At 40.3% G+C, this 12,956-nt stretch overlaps 1 protein-coding gene across 11 annotated transcripts in view; it reads right to left on the reverse strand.

Annotated features, from left to right (window-relative positions):
* The window catches only part of DMD (dystrophin), a 2,199,436-nt gene that overhangs the window by 506,255 nt on the left and 1,680,225 nt on the right, over positions 1–12,956 (reverse strand). For all 11 annotated transcript variants that reach the window (XM_074994601.1, XM_074994607.1, XM_074994584.1 and 8 more), the window contains one exon: positions 10,897–11,108. In XM_074994601.1, coding sequence (XP_074850702.1) covers positions 10,897–11,108 — 212 coding nt within the window. The remainder of the gene's footprint in view (positions 1–10,896; positions 11,109–12,956) is intronic.

Genomic DNA, 12,956 nt, shown 5'->3' on the forward strand with positions numbered 1-12,956 from the left:
CAGTACCTGTAAGAAATTTTAAGTTTCTTTCGCCCCTGCAGTAGGACCAATTCACTGTATCCCCAAGAATCAGCAGCACTGGCTAGGAAAAAGACACAGCCAAGACAGCTCTATATTTGCCCATTTGCCAGATCCCCTGGGCAGTCTCAGATGGAGCTATTCTGAAGCTATGACCACATTTTAACTATGCCCTGGTCTGGGCTTATTTTTATTATTTTGTAAGAGTTCTCTAGATATCTGACAATATTTGGGCTTTTTATGGTTATTTTCTTTTGCTGCAAACTTTGCCCATCTGTTCTACATTTGAAACAATTTTACCATGCTGGTACTTTATTTTTTGGAGAACTTTTTTCTTGTAGAACAATATTATAATGCACTAGCTATACACAGTTACTCTTTTTCAACCAAAAGTATTATAGTGCAGTATTTTACATTTGCTTTATAGATACAAAAATGGTCAAAACTGTGGATCCATATTGTGGAATAATGGCTTGTAAACTTTCACTTGAAAAAATGTGTACCTTTTTCTAATCCCATGTAAATTTAAATGACCTCATAAACCTTTCCAAAGCTGCTTTTTAATGAAAATGCTGACAGACCCATTAAAATTCTACTTCCAAAGTGTTGATTCTCACCATTAACTCTAAAACCAATCTGTTAAATCCCTGGCATTACTAAAGAATAATATCATTCAGAACATAAATGAAAAGTATGGAGGATTTTGTCTGGGGTAACAATTTGTGTTTTCCAGTTTACGTGAAATGAATATTTAATCTTTTCAACAACTTTGAAAAGTGCACGCTTAAGTCAGTCACAGAGAAACAAGAGTAAAGTGTTACAGTGAAAGGTTTATTGTCCACCCTATTATTTTCTGTCTTACATGACTTGATGTAATGAAGTTTTATAATTCACCTAATGGAATACAACTTCTTTCTTTTCTTTTTTTTTCAGGCTCCATTTCTCTTTTATTCACTTCAGAATGAGTTTAAACACAAAGTATTCAAAATGCTTTATTACCTTAATTTCATTATGAAATTTTGTAAAGCATTCTCCTTGTTTCATCTGTGTCATCTCTTGAATTTGCGGACTTTATTTAAAGGCTTAAAGAGTTAGGGACATGCATTAATCATGCTGCTTATGTATATTTTAAATTTTATTTAATTAGAAGACACTAGTTGCTATGTTATTAGTGCAAAAATCTAGGTATTTAAGGTACCTAATTAAAAGCAAGTAAGGAAATAAGACTGGGGCTTTGTTTCTGGACAGGCTTTACTCCGTGGAATAAAATAAACAGCACAGATACCCAAATATATCAATAAGTATGTGCAGCACCATCCAATTTAGAGCACGTCATTCGCTGCATTAAATACTTATATATATATGTGTGTTACTGAAAAGGAATTTTCGCACTGTTTTGGAAAGAGAATCATCTGAGCTGGCTTTTATATTCAAATTTGGCACATTAACACATGGTTTAAATCGTGATGGGAACTTTCTGAGTCACTATAGGGGCTTGTCTGCATACTTGGCTCAATCTAATTTTTGACCTTCCCCCCCACCCCTCCACTCTCTGATTTGCTCACCTTGATTATCTTTTTCTGATTTGTCCTCCTTGCTTACTGTTTTTGGTTCTCTGTGCCTTAAATATTGAGTCTGTTCTGGTCTGGCTATGGTCTGAAGAAGTGGGTCTGTCCCACAAAAGCTCACCTAATAAACCATTTTGCTAGTCTTTAAAGTGCTACTTGACTGCTTTTTGTTTTTATATAACCCAGATCTGGAAACATAGCTCCACTCTCCTCCCTGTCTGTGGATGTTCCTTATCATCCCTTTAGCTGGTTTAGAGAGGCATAACCATGTATCATTGGTCCTCTGTTTCAGTGTTTGTGCAGCTGTGGGCAACATTCCTATAATAATCTGCTGCATTTATAACTGTATATTGTTAACTGTGGTGTAATCCATGAAACAACACATTTCTACACTACAAAGTTTTGTCTACAGAAGAGGTCCTCTGTAGACAAAACTAGGGAATGTCCACACTATAAATGTGTTCTGTCTAGAATCTGTCGACAGAACACAACCTTTTTCCTGGTAGAGTTATGTCTTCAAAGTTTGAGGCATAGTGCCTCTATAGACAGATTCTGTCAACAGAAAAATAGTGTAGAAATTCCAGGGGCCTTGAAACAAACAGGAAGCAAACTATGATTCTCTTTCTAAACTTCTGAGAATCCCATTCAAAAGGTAAAGCTAAAATGTGATTAATAGGATTTCTAGCTAGTGCTCGAAATGTATGCCATTTGTTATAAACAGAGGATTAGTAAATGAGGTGTATGTTGTCTTTCACTATTAATTTAAGAGACAGAACAGTGAATGTCGGGAAGACTATCAGTGACAGATCTCAGGTCTCATCTACAGAATAAATAAATAGATTGCAAAACAAGAAAGCACTATTATCATCATAACAGAACAAAGGACTTCCCTGAATTAATTCCTATTTGAACTAGAAACACTATTCTGAAATTAAAAACAGAAGAATTCAACCATGACTTCAGAGTTTCCAATAATGAAGAATCCACCATAATCCTTGGTAAATTGTTACAGCTGTTAGCTACCCTCACTGGTAAACCTTTTTGCCTTACTTTTAGTCAGACTATGCCTAGTTTTATCTTGTAGGCACTGGCTCTGGTTATGTTTTTGACTACTAGTCTGAAGAGCTCTTCATCTTCATAATTAACATGTAGATACTTCTATAGTGTGATCAAATCACTTGACTTTTTCTTTGCTAACATAAACAGAAGAGCTTGTTGAGTTATATATCATTATAAGTCTTGTTTTCCAATCTTGTAATTATTCTTTGGGATCTTCTCTGAACTCTCTGCCTGCAATCAATGTCCCACTTAAACTGTAGACCCCTGACCTGGACACAGTATTCCAGCTATAGTTGTACCAATGCCAAATACACTAATAATATAACTTTTGTACTTCTATTCAATATTCCTATTTATACATATAAGGATTATATTAGCCCTTTGGCCACAGCATTTCACTAGTCGCTCAAGCTCAGCTATTCACCCATGATGACTGTGAAGTCCTTTTTGGCATCAGTGTTTCCCAGGATAGACTCCTGTATCCTGACTTTACATTTAGCTTTACTGAAAATGCATGTTTTTGTTGCATCATAGCTTGCCAAGTGATTCATAGATATGTAAGTTCCAAGACCAGAAGGGAGCTTTGTGGTCAATGTAATGCATATTGGAAAGCATAATCCCAACTATGCATATGCATAACATCTAAATTAGCTAACATTCCAGAAAAAGATGTTGGGTGATTCTGGGCACTGGTTGAACCTCTCTACTCTGGCACTCTCTCATTCAGCAACATCTGTGGTTCAGCATGATTATAGTTAGCTGGATGACAACCCATCATGGGTGTGGCCAGGTTTCTCACAGTCCCATAAAGTTTGTTTACAGCCACTAGTACTGGCTTTTAGTGTTCTGTGCTGTTATTTAGCTCTAATTTACCCCTAAATATCTTCCAAGGGCCTAGTAAGCAGTGGAAGTGTTAGTAATGCTGCTAGATGATATTGACCACTCATGGTTAGACAAACTCTCATTTAGCACTTGTCAGGTCCCAAGGGTGCTGGACTAGTGGGATTCAGCTTGTAGTTTTCTGAAAATATCCAATGAATGTACAACAGCAGTAAAAAAAAAAAAAAGCCATGTTGGAAATCACATATAAAAGGATAGATAAGATGACAAAAAATAACTGTCTCTGTATAAAACAATGTTATGCCCACATCTTGAATACTGTGTTCACCATGTTCACTAAAAAGACATATTGCAACTGGAAAAGTTATAGAAAAAGGCAACAAAAACATTAGAGGAAGCTTCCGTATGAGGACAGATTAATGAGACTGGGGCTATGTCTACACTAGCCAAAAACTTCGAAATAGCCATGCAAATGGCCATTTCGAAGTTTACTAATGAAGTGCTGAAATACATATTCAGCACCTCATTAGCATGCGGGCAGCTGCGGCACTTTGACATTGACGTGGCTCGCCGCTGTGTGGCTTGTCCAGACGGGGCTCCTTTTCGAAAGGACCCCGCCTACTTCGAAGTCCCCTTATTCCCATCTGCTCATAGTTGCGCGGCGGTGAGCCGTGTCAATTTCGAAGTGCTGCAGCAGCCCACATGCTAATGAGGTGCTGAATATATATTTCAGCGCTTCATTAGTAAACTTCAAAATGGATATTTGCATGGCCATTTTGAAGTTTTTGGCTAATGTAGACATGTCCTGGGACTTTTTAGCATGGAGAAGAGGTAACTAAGAGGAATATGACTGAGGTGTAAAAAAAACATGACTGTTGTGGAGAAAGTAAAAAAGGAAGAGTTATTTATTTCTTCTCATAAACACAAGAACTAAGGATCACCAAATGAAATTAGTAGGCAGCAGGCATACAATGCACAGTACACCTTTGGAACTCTTTGCCATAGGATGCCGGGAAGAGCAAGACTAACAGAGTTCAAAAAAGAACTAGATAAAATCATGGAGGATAGGTCCATCAATGGCTATTGTCCAGAATGGGCAACTTATCATTTATTAAAACATACAGTCCTGATTTAAAAATTGCCAGTGATATAAAGCCCACCACCAGTTGGTCATGTTATATACAAGCAGCTTTTCCCAGCAAAAGCAGGCTTTTGCTGGAAAAAAAACTGCAGAGGATCCACACAGCAAATGTGCTTTGTTGACAGTCAACAAAACATGGCACATCTGCTGGCAGCATTATACCTTCCCCATTCAAGTTTAACACCTCTCTTGACAGTGTTCTGTCAACAGAACAGCTGTGTAGACACTTTGGGGCCCTTTTGTTGACAGACAGGGCTTCCAGTTCACTGGGCAGCCCTGTTTGCAGAGCTTCTGGTCAGCTGTGTTGTTGAGAGAGGGCCAGGCAGTCTGGCTGGTCTCTGCTGACAGAACAGATTGCTCTTTCGATTTGCATTTATGTGTAAATGCGGTCTGTTGACAGAAGTTTTGCTAGGAAATCCCTTCCCATGGTAACTTCTGTCAACAGAGGCTTCTTATGTAGATATGGCCATCTTGATATGGCCTTTTCATTATCTAGCACTTCTCTAATATTTGAATCATCTTCACATGATTTTAAGTTGCCTTCAATGTCACAGACAGAATATGGACATTAGCTGTCTGAGATTCCTTGTACTTCCTAGTCAACCCTGATTGAAAGGAACCACTTTCTAAAGAGAAAACAAAACCCATCTTCATACTTATTTAATTAAAACTGTCTGAGAGTGCAACAGTTGGCCTTCCATATACTTCATTAATTCAATCTGTTAGGCTACCAAAGCTTATATTCATCACAGAACAATTAATATGAATGTTTAGTTTTGGAATTCTAGTGACAAAGCAGACTCCCATTGCCAGTTTACCATGCTCTGGATTCACCCACACCTAAACCCAGTCCCTTGGATGCTATTTTTAAACGTAAAATTACAGGCATTGTGAAGTGATATTCACTGTGAGGAAGTCAGAAAACAATTAACTGTGAACCAACTTCAAAGTCTTAAATATGACTGGTTTTTAATTAGGAACTATAGGATACCTGTTTAGTATTACAATGTAAAGTCTTGCAACTTAAAATTCAAAAAGGATGTCCATTGCTGAGACAATCCAGACAGATTTGGGATTTAAATTAGCATAGTAAAAGCAATATTACTTCATGTCTATGTACTTATTCATGTGATGTCCCACTGCACTTTATTTTTGCCCCTTAGCTGGGTCTACACTACAAAGTTTTGTTGGCAGAAGGGGCCTTCTGTTGACATAACTCACGGAACTTCCACACACTTAAAGCATTTTATTGACAGAACTCTGCATTTTCCTTGGCAGTATTATCCCTCAAAAATTTGAGGCATAACAAACCTCTGGACAGAATACTGTTGACAAAAGTGCAGTGTAGACACTTCTGTCAACAAAGAGGGCTTCCAGTTGCTGGACAGCCCTCTTTGCAGAGCTGCCATTCTGTTTTCTGGCACCAGAAGGCAGCTTAGCCCAGCAGTCCTCTGTGGACAGAGCAAGTTGTCTAGATGTAATCCTTTGACAGTACGCTGTCGAGGTTTCCTTGTTGACAGTAATGTCTGTCAACAGATGCTTCTAGTGTAGACATGGGTAGGAACAGCCACCACAAAGAGGTCAGAGCCAAGCTCACTGAAGCTAAAGGGACTCTTTCGATTGATTTCAGAGGACTCTGGGGCTACATCTACACAGGCAGCCCCTTTCAATGGAGGTCACCATCAACAGAGAAACCTCAGTAGTACCTCTGTTGACAGATCACTTCTACACATAAAAGCACAAGCCTCTTTGTGGAAGAAAGCAGCCAAACAGCCCTGCTCTCTCTCAACAGAATGGCTGACTGGAAGCTTGGCAAACAAGGCTGCCCAGGGAACTAGAAGTCCTCTATATCAAGATGTGTCTACACTGCCACTGTGCTGACAAAACAGTGTCAACAGAGACACTGTAGCTGATCAGGGAGAGGGATGAACTGCTGGCTGAACAGCTGAGTTTTGTCAACAAACACTCAACAGAGTACTTTAACTGCATAGACGCTCGGTGAGCTTTTTCAACAAAAACCCTGTTTTGTTGACAGAAGCTGTCTGTGTAGATGCGGCCAGGATCAGACCCTTGAAATGGGACAGCTGAGCCAGGTGAATTCTTGCTGGCCACATGCTTCCTGACAGCACATGCCTTCATAGACCTAGACAGGATGGATCTGCAGTATGGGGCAATCCCAGGCTTGGCTTCCTATCTCCCAGTATGTGAATGCACCAAAGCTGAAGTCTAGATGCTGCTCAGAATAAGTAACAATAAATCTATTAAAATGGCAAACACAAGAGTTTGTATATATTTGAAACACTCAAGCATAGGATATTAAAATACACATGCATGTTAAGACACAGATTTCAAAATATCCATTTTGAAGACCAGCTCTTTTTCTAGATCCTTCAATTCAGTTGCAATTTTATAAAAGAAATCTAAATCAGCTGAGCTCAAACAAGATTTCAGTTTTCTTTTGAATTCTTGTATACTTAGCTCAGCCAAGCACAAAACAGCTGTTGCTGTCACATCTGAGACACTTCTATGCAGGATTTGACACAGTGTGAATCACAAAGCATACAAATATTCCTCATCCAAAGGCTGCAAGAGGAGGGAGGGCAGATAGAATGACCCTTTCTGAGCCAGAGGTGAACTTCTTTTCATTTGTGGAAAGCAAGACACAAAAAAAACCAAACAAATGAGAGTAAACTAAGGTGACTGGCACTGCCTGAGGCCTTATAGCCTCAGGCAATTACATCAGTATGTGGAAAACGCAGAGTAAAGCAAAGTCCTACAATGGGGTTGGTGATGTTACAGGTTTTCATAAAAAAAAAAAAACTATAACATTTGTAGATAAGAGATCAAGATACAAAATTTAGTTAGTCTGGACACTGAATGCTTCAAATTTCAGGGCTATTCAAAGATCCAGATTTAGATTCACAAATATCAATAGTGATAGTTTTTTTTATGGTTTTATTGAAGGAACAGATGAGATTATTAAATATTCTATACATTAAGCTCATCTATGCAGAGCTGGTTATGAAGTTTTTGACAAAAATATTTCATCAGAATATGCAGCTACAACCAGAACTTTTTGTTGTAATGCACTAATGTTGATGAAAAACTTTCATCTTGAAAATTTCTTAAGTCCAAGATGGAATTTCAGACCAGAACTGGGGTGGGGGCAACCCAACAGAGAGAGAGAGCAACAGCAGCAGCAGCAGCAACCCAGAATATCCCACTGAATATTCAAAGCCCGGGCTAGAATGTGGGTATCTTGCAACCCAGCTCAGCGTCTTCACGATGGGGCAATTCTTGGGAAGTGAGGAAGATTGGAAATTTTACATGTAGGAGAGAGATGTAAAGGACTCAGATTTTGTCCTGATTTAGAAAAGAGGAACCCAAAATATCAAAAATGATTGCAATATGGGATTTTTTTTCCATCTAGTTCTATTTATATACAGGCATATTCACACAGATAGGCTACGTCTACACTAGCCCCAAACTTTGAAATGGCCACGCAAATGGCCATTTCGAAGTTTACTAATGAAGCGTTGAAATGCACATTCAGCACTTCATTAGCATGCGGGCGGCCGCAGCACTTCGAAATTGATGCAGCTTGCCGCCGCGCGGCTCATCCTGACGGAGCTCCTTTTCGAAAGGACCCCGCCTACTTCGAAGTCCCCTTATTCCCATCAGCTCATGGGAATAAGGGGACTTCGAAGTAGGAGGGGTCCTTTCGAACAGGAGCCCTGTCAGGATGAGCCACGTGGCGGAAAGGCACGTCAATTTCGAAGTGCTGCGGCCGCCCGCATGCTAATGAAGTGCTGAATATGCATTTCAGTGATTCATTAGTAAACTTCGAAATGGCCATTTGCGTGGCCATTTCGAAGTTTGGGGCTAGTGTAGACACGGCCATAGAGATATATTTTGTAATTTTCAATTCAAGTTAAAGATTTATCTTCTAATGGCAGAGTCCTCTAAAACAAAATTTTAAAATTACATTCTGTGTTAAGATATCTGAACTTCTTATAATGATAATTCTGGTGAGACTAGTAGAAGGAGGTGCTTTTTTATGCATTTAAGAAATGAAAAATGTGGTACTCCATTTTATAAGATAGGTGTTTCCATTAGTCACAGTTACCTGTGTACTTTGTATTTGAAGTGAAAATGTTAAAAAAGTTACAGAAGAACTTGGTCACTTAATTTGGTCAACTAATTCCCCTCCCTCATATCTTTGCAGTTAGGAAACTCACTTTGAGGATTTTCTTTTTGTTTCTTCTTCTTTTTTTTTTGGTAAGCCAGAAGCCAACATTCTATCTCCAGAGAGAGACAATGACAAATGTATCTCTTCTCTCCTGAATGACAGTGGCGTACATAATCTCTAACTCCTTCTAATACATTAGTGAGTGATTGCCTTTATTTATAAAAAATCATTCTTCTCAGGCAATGACCGTTAAGGCAGAATTTCAGATGAGAAAACTTAACCAGTTCCTAGCCCTAAAACAAACAAGAAAATGTAGGATTTCTGGTGGCTCTGTACTTAAGTTTCATGCAGCAAATTAAAAAGCCAGTGTTTGTATCTGTTTCAGAAGTATAGAATGGGAGAGACTAATTAAAAACAATGCATCTTATTGATAGCTAGACTGACATTTCTGCAAAGTAAAATCTTCTATTTATGTGCATAGCAGACAGTTTAAATGGGGGTGGAGAACCTTTTTTTGGGTCAGAGGCCACTGACCCCCAGAAAAATCAAGTGGGGGGGCCACAGAAGTGAGAAAAAATAAATCTGGGCAGGAGTGGAATACAGGAGCTGGCTGGGTGTGTGTGCACAGGAGTCTTACCAGGAGGGGGTGCAGGAGAAGTCTGGGGATGGGATCTGGGTGGGAGAGGGATGTAGGAGTGGGCTGTGCGTACAGGGTCTGGTGGGAAGGTCAAGGTGGGGGGTCTGGGAGGGAGAGGGAAAGGAGCAAAGGGGGGATGGGGATTTGGGTAGGAGGGAGGGCACAGGAGTAGGGTGTGGGTCTTAACTTGAGGGGGTGCAGAAGTCATGTAGGAGTGTGGGGTCTGAGCAACGGGGGTGCAGCTTACGTGTGCAGCAAGCTTGGGATGTACATGAGTCTGCACCCCCCCCCACTGCTTCCAGGCACCACCTTCCACTGCTCTGATTGGTCAAAATTTTGGCCAAGGTGGCAAGATAAAACCTCCATGCAGAACTTCCTCTGCCACTCCTCCTTCCCTGGTACACACCACTTCCTGTGCCCCGTGACAGAGTCCGAGGGCCAGATCTAGCCTCAGCTTGCCTGATTCTGGCCCATTTAGGGCTCCATACCCCCAACCCCACAGTGGGATGGATACTGTGGGGCTGGGGTGGGGGGAAGCCCTGAGCATCGGAGGCCAGATGCAGGCAAGCTGCAGGATGAATTGGGACTGTGAGCCAGCAGTTTCCACTCCTGGTTTAAAAAGGTGTGTGTGTGCGTGTGCACGTGCAGGGTGCTACACTTTTACCAGAAATGGTCTCAGAGGGATAGTCATGATAGTCTGTAGCTTCAAAGATTACAAGCAACCCTGTAAAGACTAACACATTAATTAGGTCATGAGCTTTCATGGGTAAGACCTTTGTGAAGTTGGCATTACCCACAAAAGCTCATGACCTAATAAATTTATTAGGCTCTAAGGTGCTACAGGACAGCTTGTTATTTTTACCAGAAAGTTACATATTAGTAGTACCTCTGTACAGTTCTTATTTAGGGGAACACCACTAGAACCACTATAAGTATAAAGCTAAAAAGACTTAAAAATAAATGAAAAAAATCAGAGACCCAAGAATTTTCCCTACTGTCCCAAATAAACAACCACAACCAGTTAGCAGGAGTGTAAAATTTCCAGCAGTGCAGTACTGGCATGCCTCCACCCACAATTTGGGAAGGAAGAAGAGAAAGTCTACTTTCAAGGTGAAAGAATAGTTCTCCAATATCACCCAGCTCTGGGTCTTTCTGCTAATTAGGATTTATTGTGTGTGTGTGTGTGTGTGTGTGTGTGTGTGGTGGGAAAGGGGTCAAGGGAGGAATTATGTGATGTCACTTTTAGAATGTTTATTATTAGCAGTAGTGAAGGGAGTATCTGAGCTGTGGAGACATGCAGTTTGTTTCTGCAAGTTTTGCCCTGAGTTACACAATCCTGCAAGTATTTTTTCATCAATCAACTACTCACGTCAAGTAGAAGTATTTTCAGATATTTCAGTATTTTGATTTTTCATCTTTTATACAAATTATCTTCAATAATAACCTTAAGTTCGGTGTTCTGCTTTTTCAGAGCTTCCACAGTGTAAGAAACCTCCTTCCATGATTCAAGCTTGACTTTGGCCTGTTTGAGAACCTGCTCAGCTTCTTGTTTGGCTTCCAACCACTGTGTTGAATCCTTTAGCATTTCATGTAGCTGCTGCCTGCGGCTCTGAAGGTGTCCCTGTACTTCATCCCACTGGTTCTGTATCTTTTCAACTGGTGAAATACAAATGCAAAAAATAAAATAAAATAAAACAAATTTAACTTATTCAAGATATTTTAAATTTATTAAAATGTTAAAGCACATATTAAGCAACATTTCTCAGCAGAAACTCATAAAAATATTCAGTTTTAATTAACTTGGTTTATCAAAAGAGAATAAATAACTGTTGCTTAGGGTACAGTATGGTACGTAGCATGGGTCCTGATGAATATGTAGCCAGAAATGTCACTTTTTTGTCTCAGGAATGATGTTAACAATAACAAAGCAGGGTCACGTTGCTGAAAAAGAAACAGTTCTCATGTTTCATTCATACCAAGCCAAATCAAGCTAGCACTTCTGAATGAGATGTCCTGTGCGGGACTCTGCAAAGTTATCTTTCATCTTAAGATTCATTACAAGTGGTAATCAGTGATTATGCTATACTTCCTTGAATGTAAGAGGAACATTGGTAAAATGCCTGGCTGCTCACAAAACACCTCCTCACTTCCTCATGTTAGTTATATGAAACTGAATTAGCTGTGTCCTTATTTAGGGAAAATGTAGTTTTGAAAGGAATACTAATTGGCAGCTATCAGACCTGTCAATGGGAAAGGGGGGCCAAGGGGGTAGTTGCTCCCAGGCCCACGTTTTTGAGAGGGCCCAGAGCTCCCACCACCACCACCTCCAAAGTAGCAGCAGCGGCTGTTGCTCCAGGCTGTTTTGAATTGCCGCAGCAGCACAGCTCCATCTGTGTACATCTGGGAAGGAGCGTAGGTAGGGGCCGGTGCTGCAGTCTTGGTGGCACTCAGGGCTGAATGCCCTAGGCCCTGCCCCTTCCACCAGTGGCCCTTTCTAACCTTTCCCCAGGGCCCAGGGCAGCTCTTGATGGCACTGGAAGCCATCAGATAATACAGTTGGCTAAGCTCAGATTGGCCCACAAGGACACAGAGAAATTTCCAATGACGTGGCAGAGAGATGTTATCACAAAACACGCACAGCTTTGATAAAAAATTGTGCTATGCTTTGTTAATAAGAAATGTGTAGCGCGTAATGTTAGCACAGAGACAGAACTTTTAGTATTTTCCCCAAAGGCTTCCCCAGCTATATTTAAAAGCCAGAGGCCACCGTATCTTGTTGGAATGAGAACTCTCTGAATGGTCTGAAGAAGAAAGCACAATCTGATGAAGGACATTGCCAGCAGAGCCCCCATGACAGGGTTGATTCGAATGGAAAGTCTAGAGAAGAGCAATGCCCACTTACAAACATACATAGTATAAATCCTCCCAGGAGTGCCTCTCCTGTAGCGTGGAAGAAAGGTTGTGAATTCCCCAAGGTTAAGAAAAGGGGAAGAAGAGCCTTCCAGCATCCTTTTCTCAAGCCCAGGGGAGAAGACATAAAATGCGTAAAGGTGGGAAAAATAGGCTTGAGTGAGGAAGGGAGTAGGGGAAGTCAGTGTAAATTAAAAACAGCACCTGAAGAGAGAAGGTGCAACCTGATGATGAATCCAGGATGAGCCAAGGCCAGGAGGACCAGGCGAGGAGTAATTACACAAGTTACATAATTTGTGCAAGCCAAGATTTGGAGCATATTTAAGTTTGCATAATGAAGTTTAGAGCGTTAACTACATTTGGGTTGGTACCTACAAACTGTAATATGCTAATGGTTGCAAAAAGGTTCAGGATAAATACATATGAAATATAACTGACATACCCCTCATAAATACATACCACACTGGTAAAAAGTAAGGATAGCTTATCCATTTAATTAATAAATGTGGGGAGCAAGAAAATTATTTAAAATTGAATGTGAAGGCTTTGAACTTTGCACTATCCAAATGGGAGGTGTTGAGGGCTTTTTGGGTA

This window comes from Carettochelys insculpta, chromosome 1 (assembly GCF_033958435.1).
Source record: "Carettochelys insculpta isolate YL-2023 chromosome 1, ASM3395843v1, whole genome shotgun sequence".
Taxonomy (NCBI): domain Eukaryota; kingdom Metazoa; phylum Chordata; order Testudines; family Carettochelyidae; genus Carettochelys; species Carettochelys insculpta.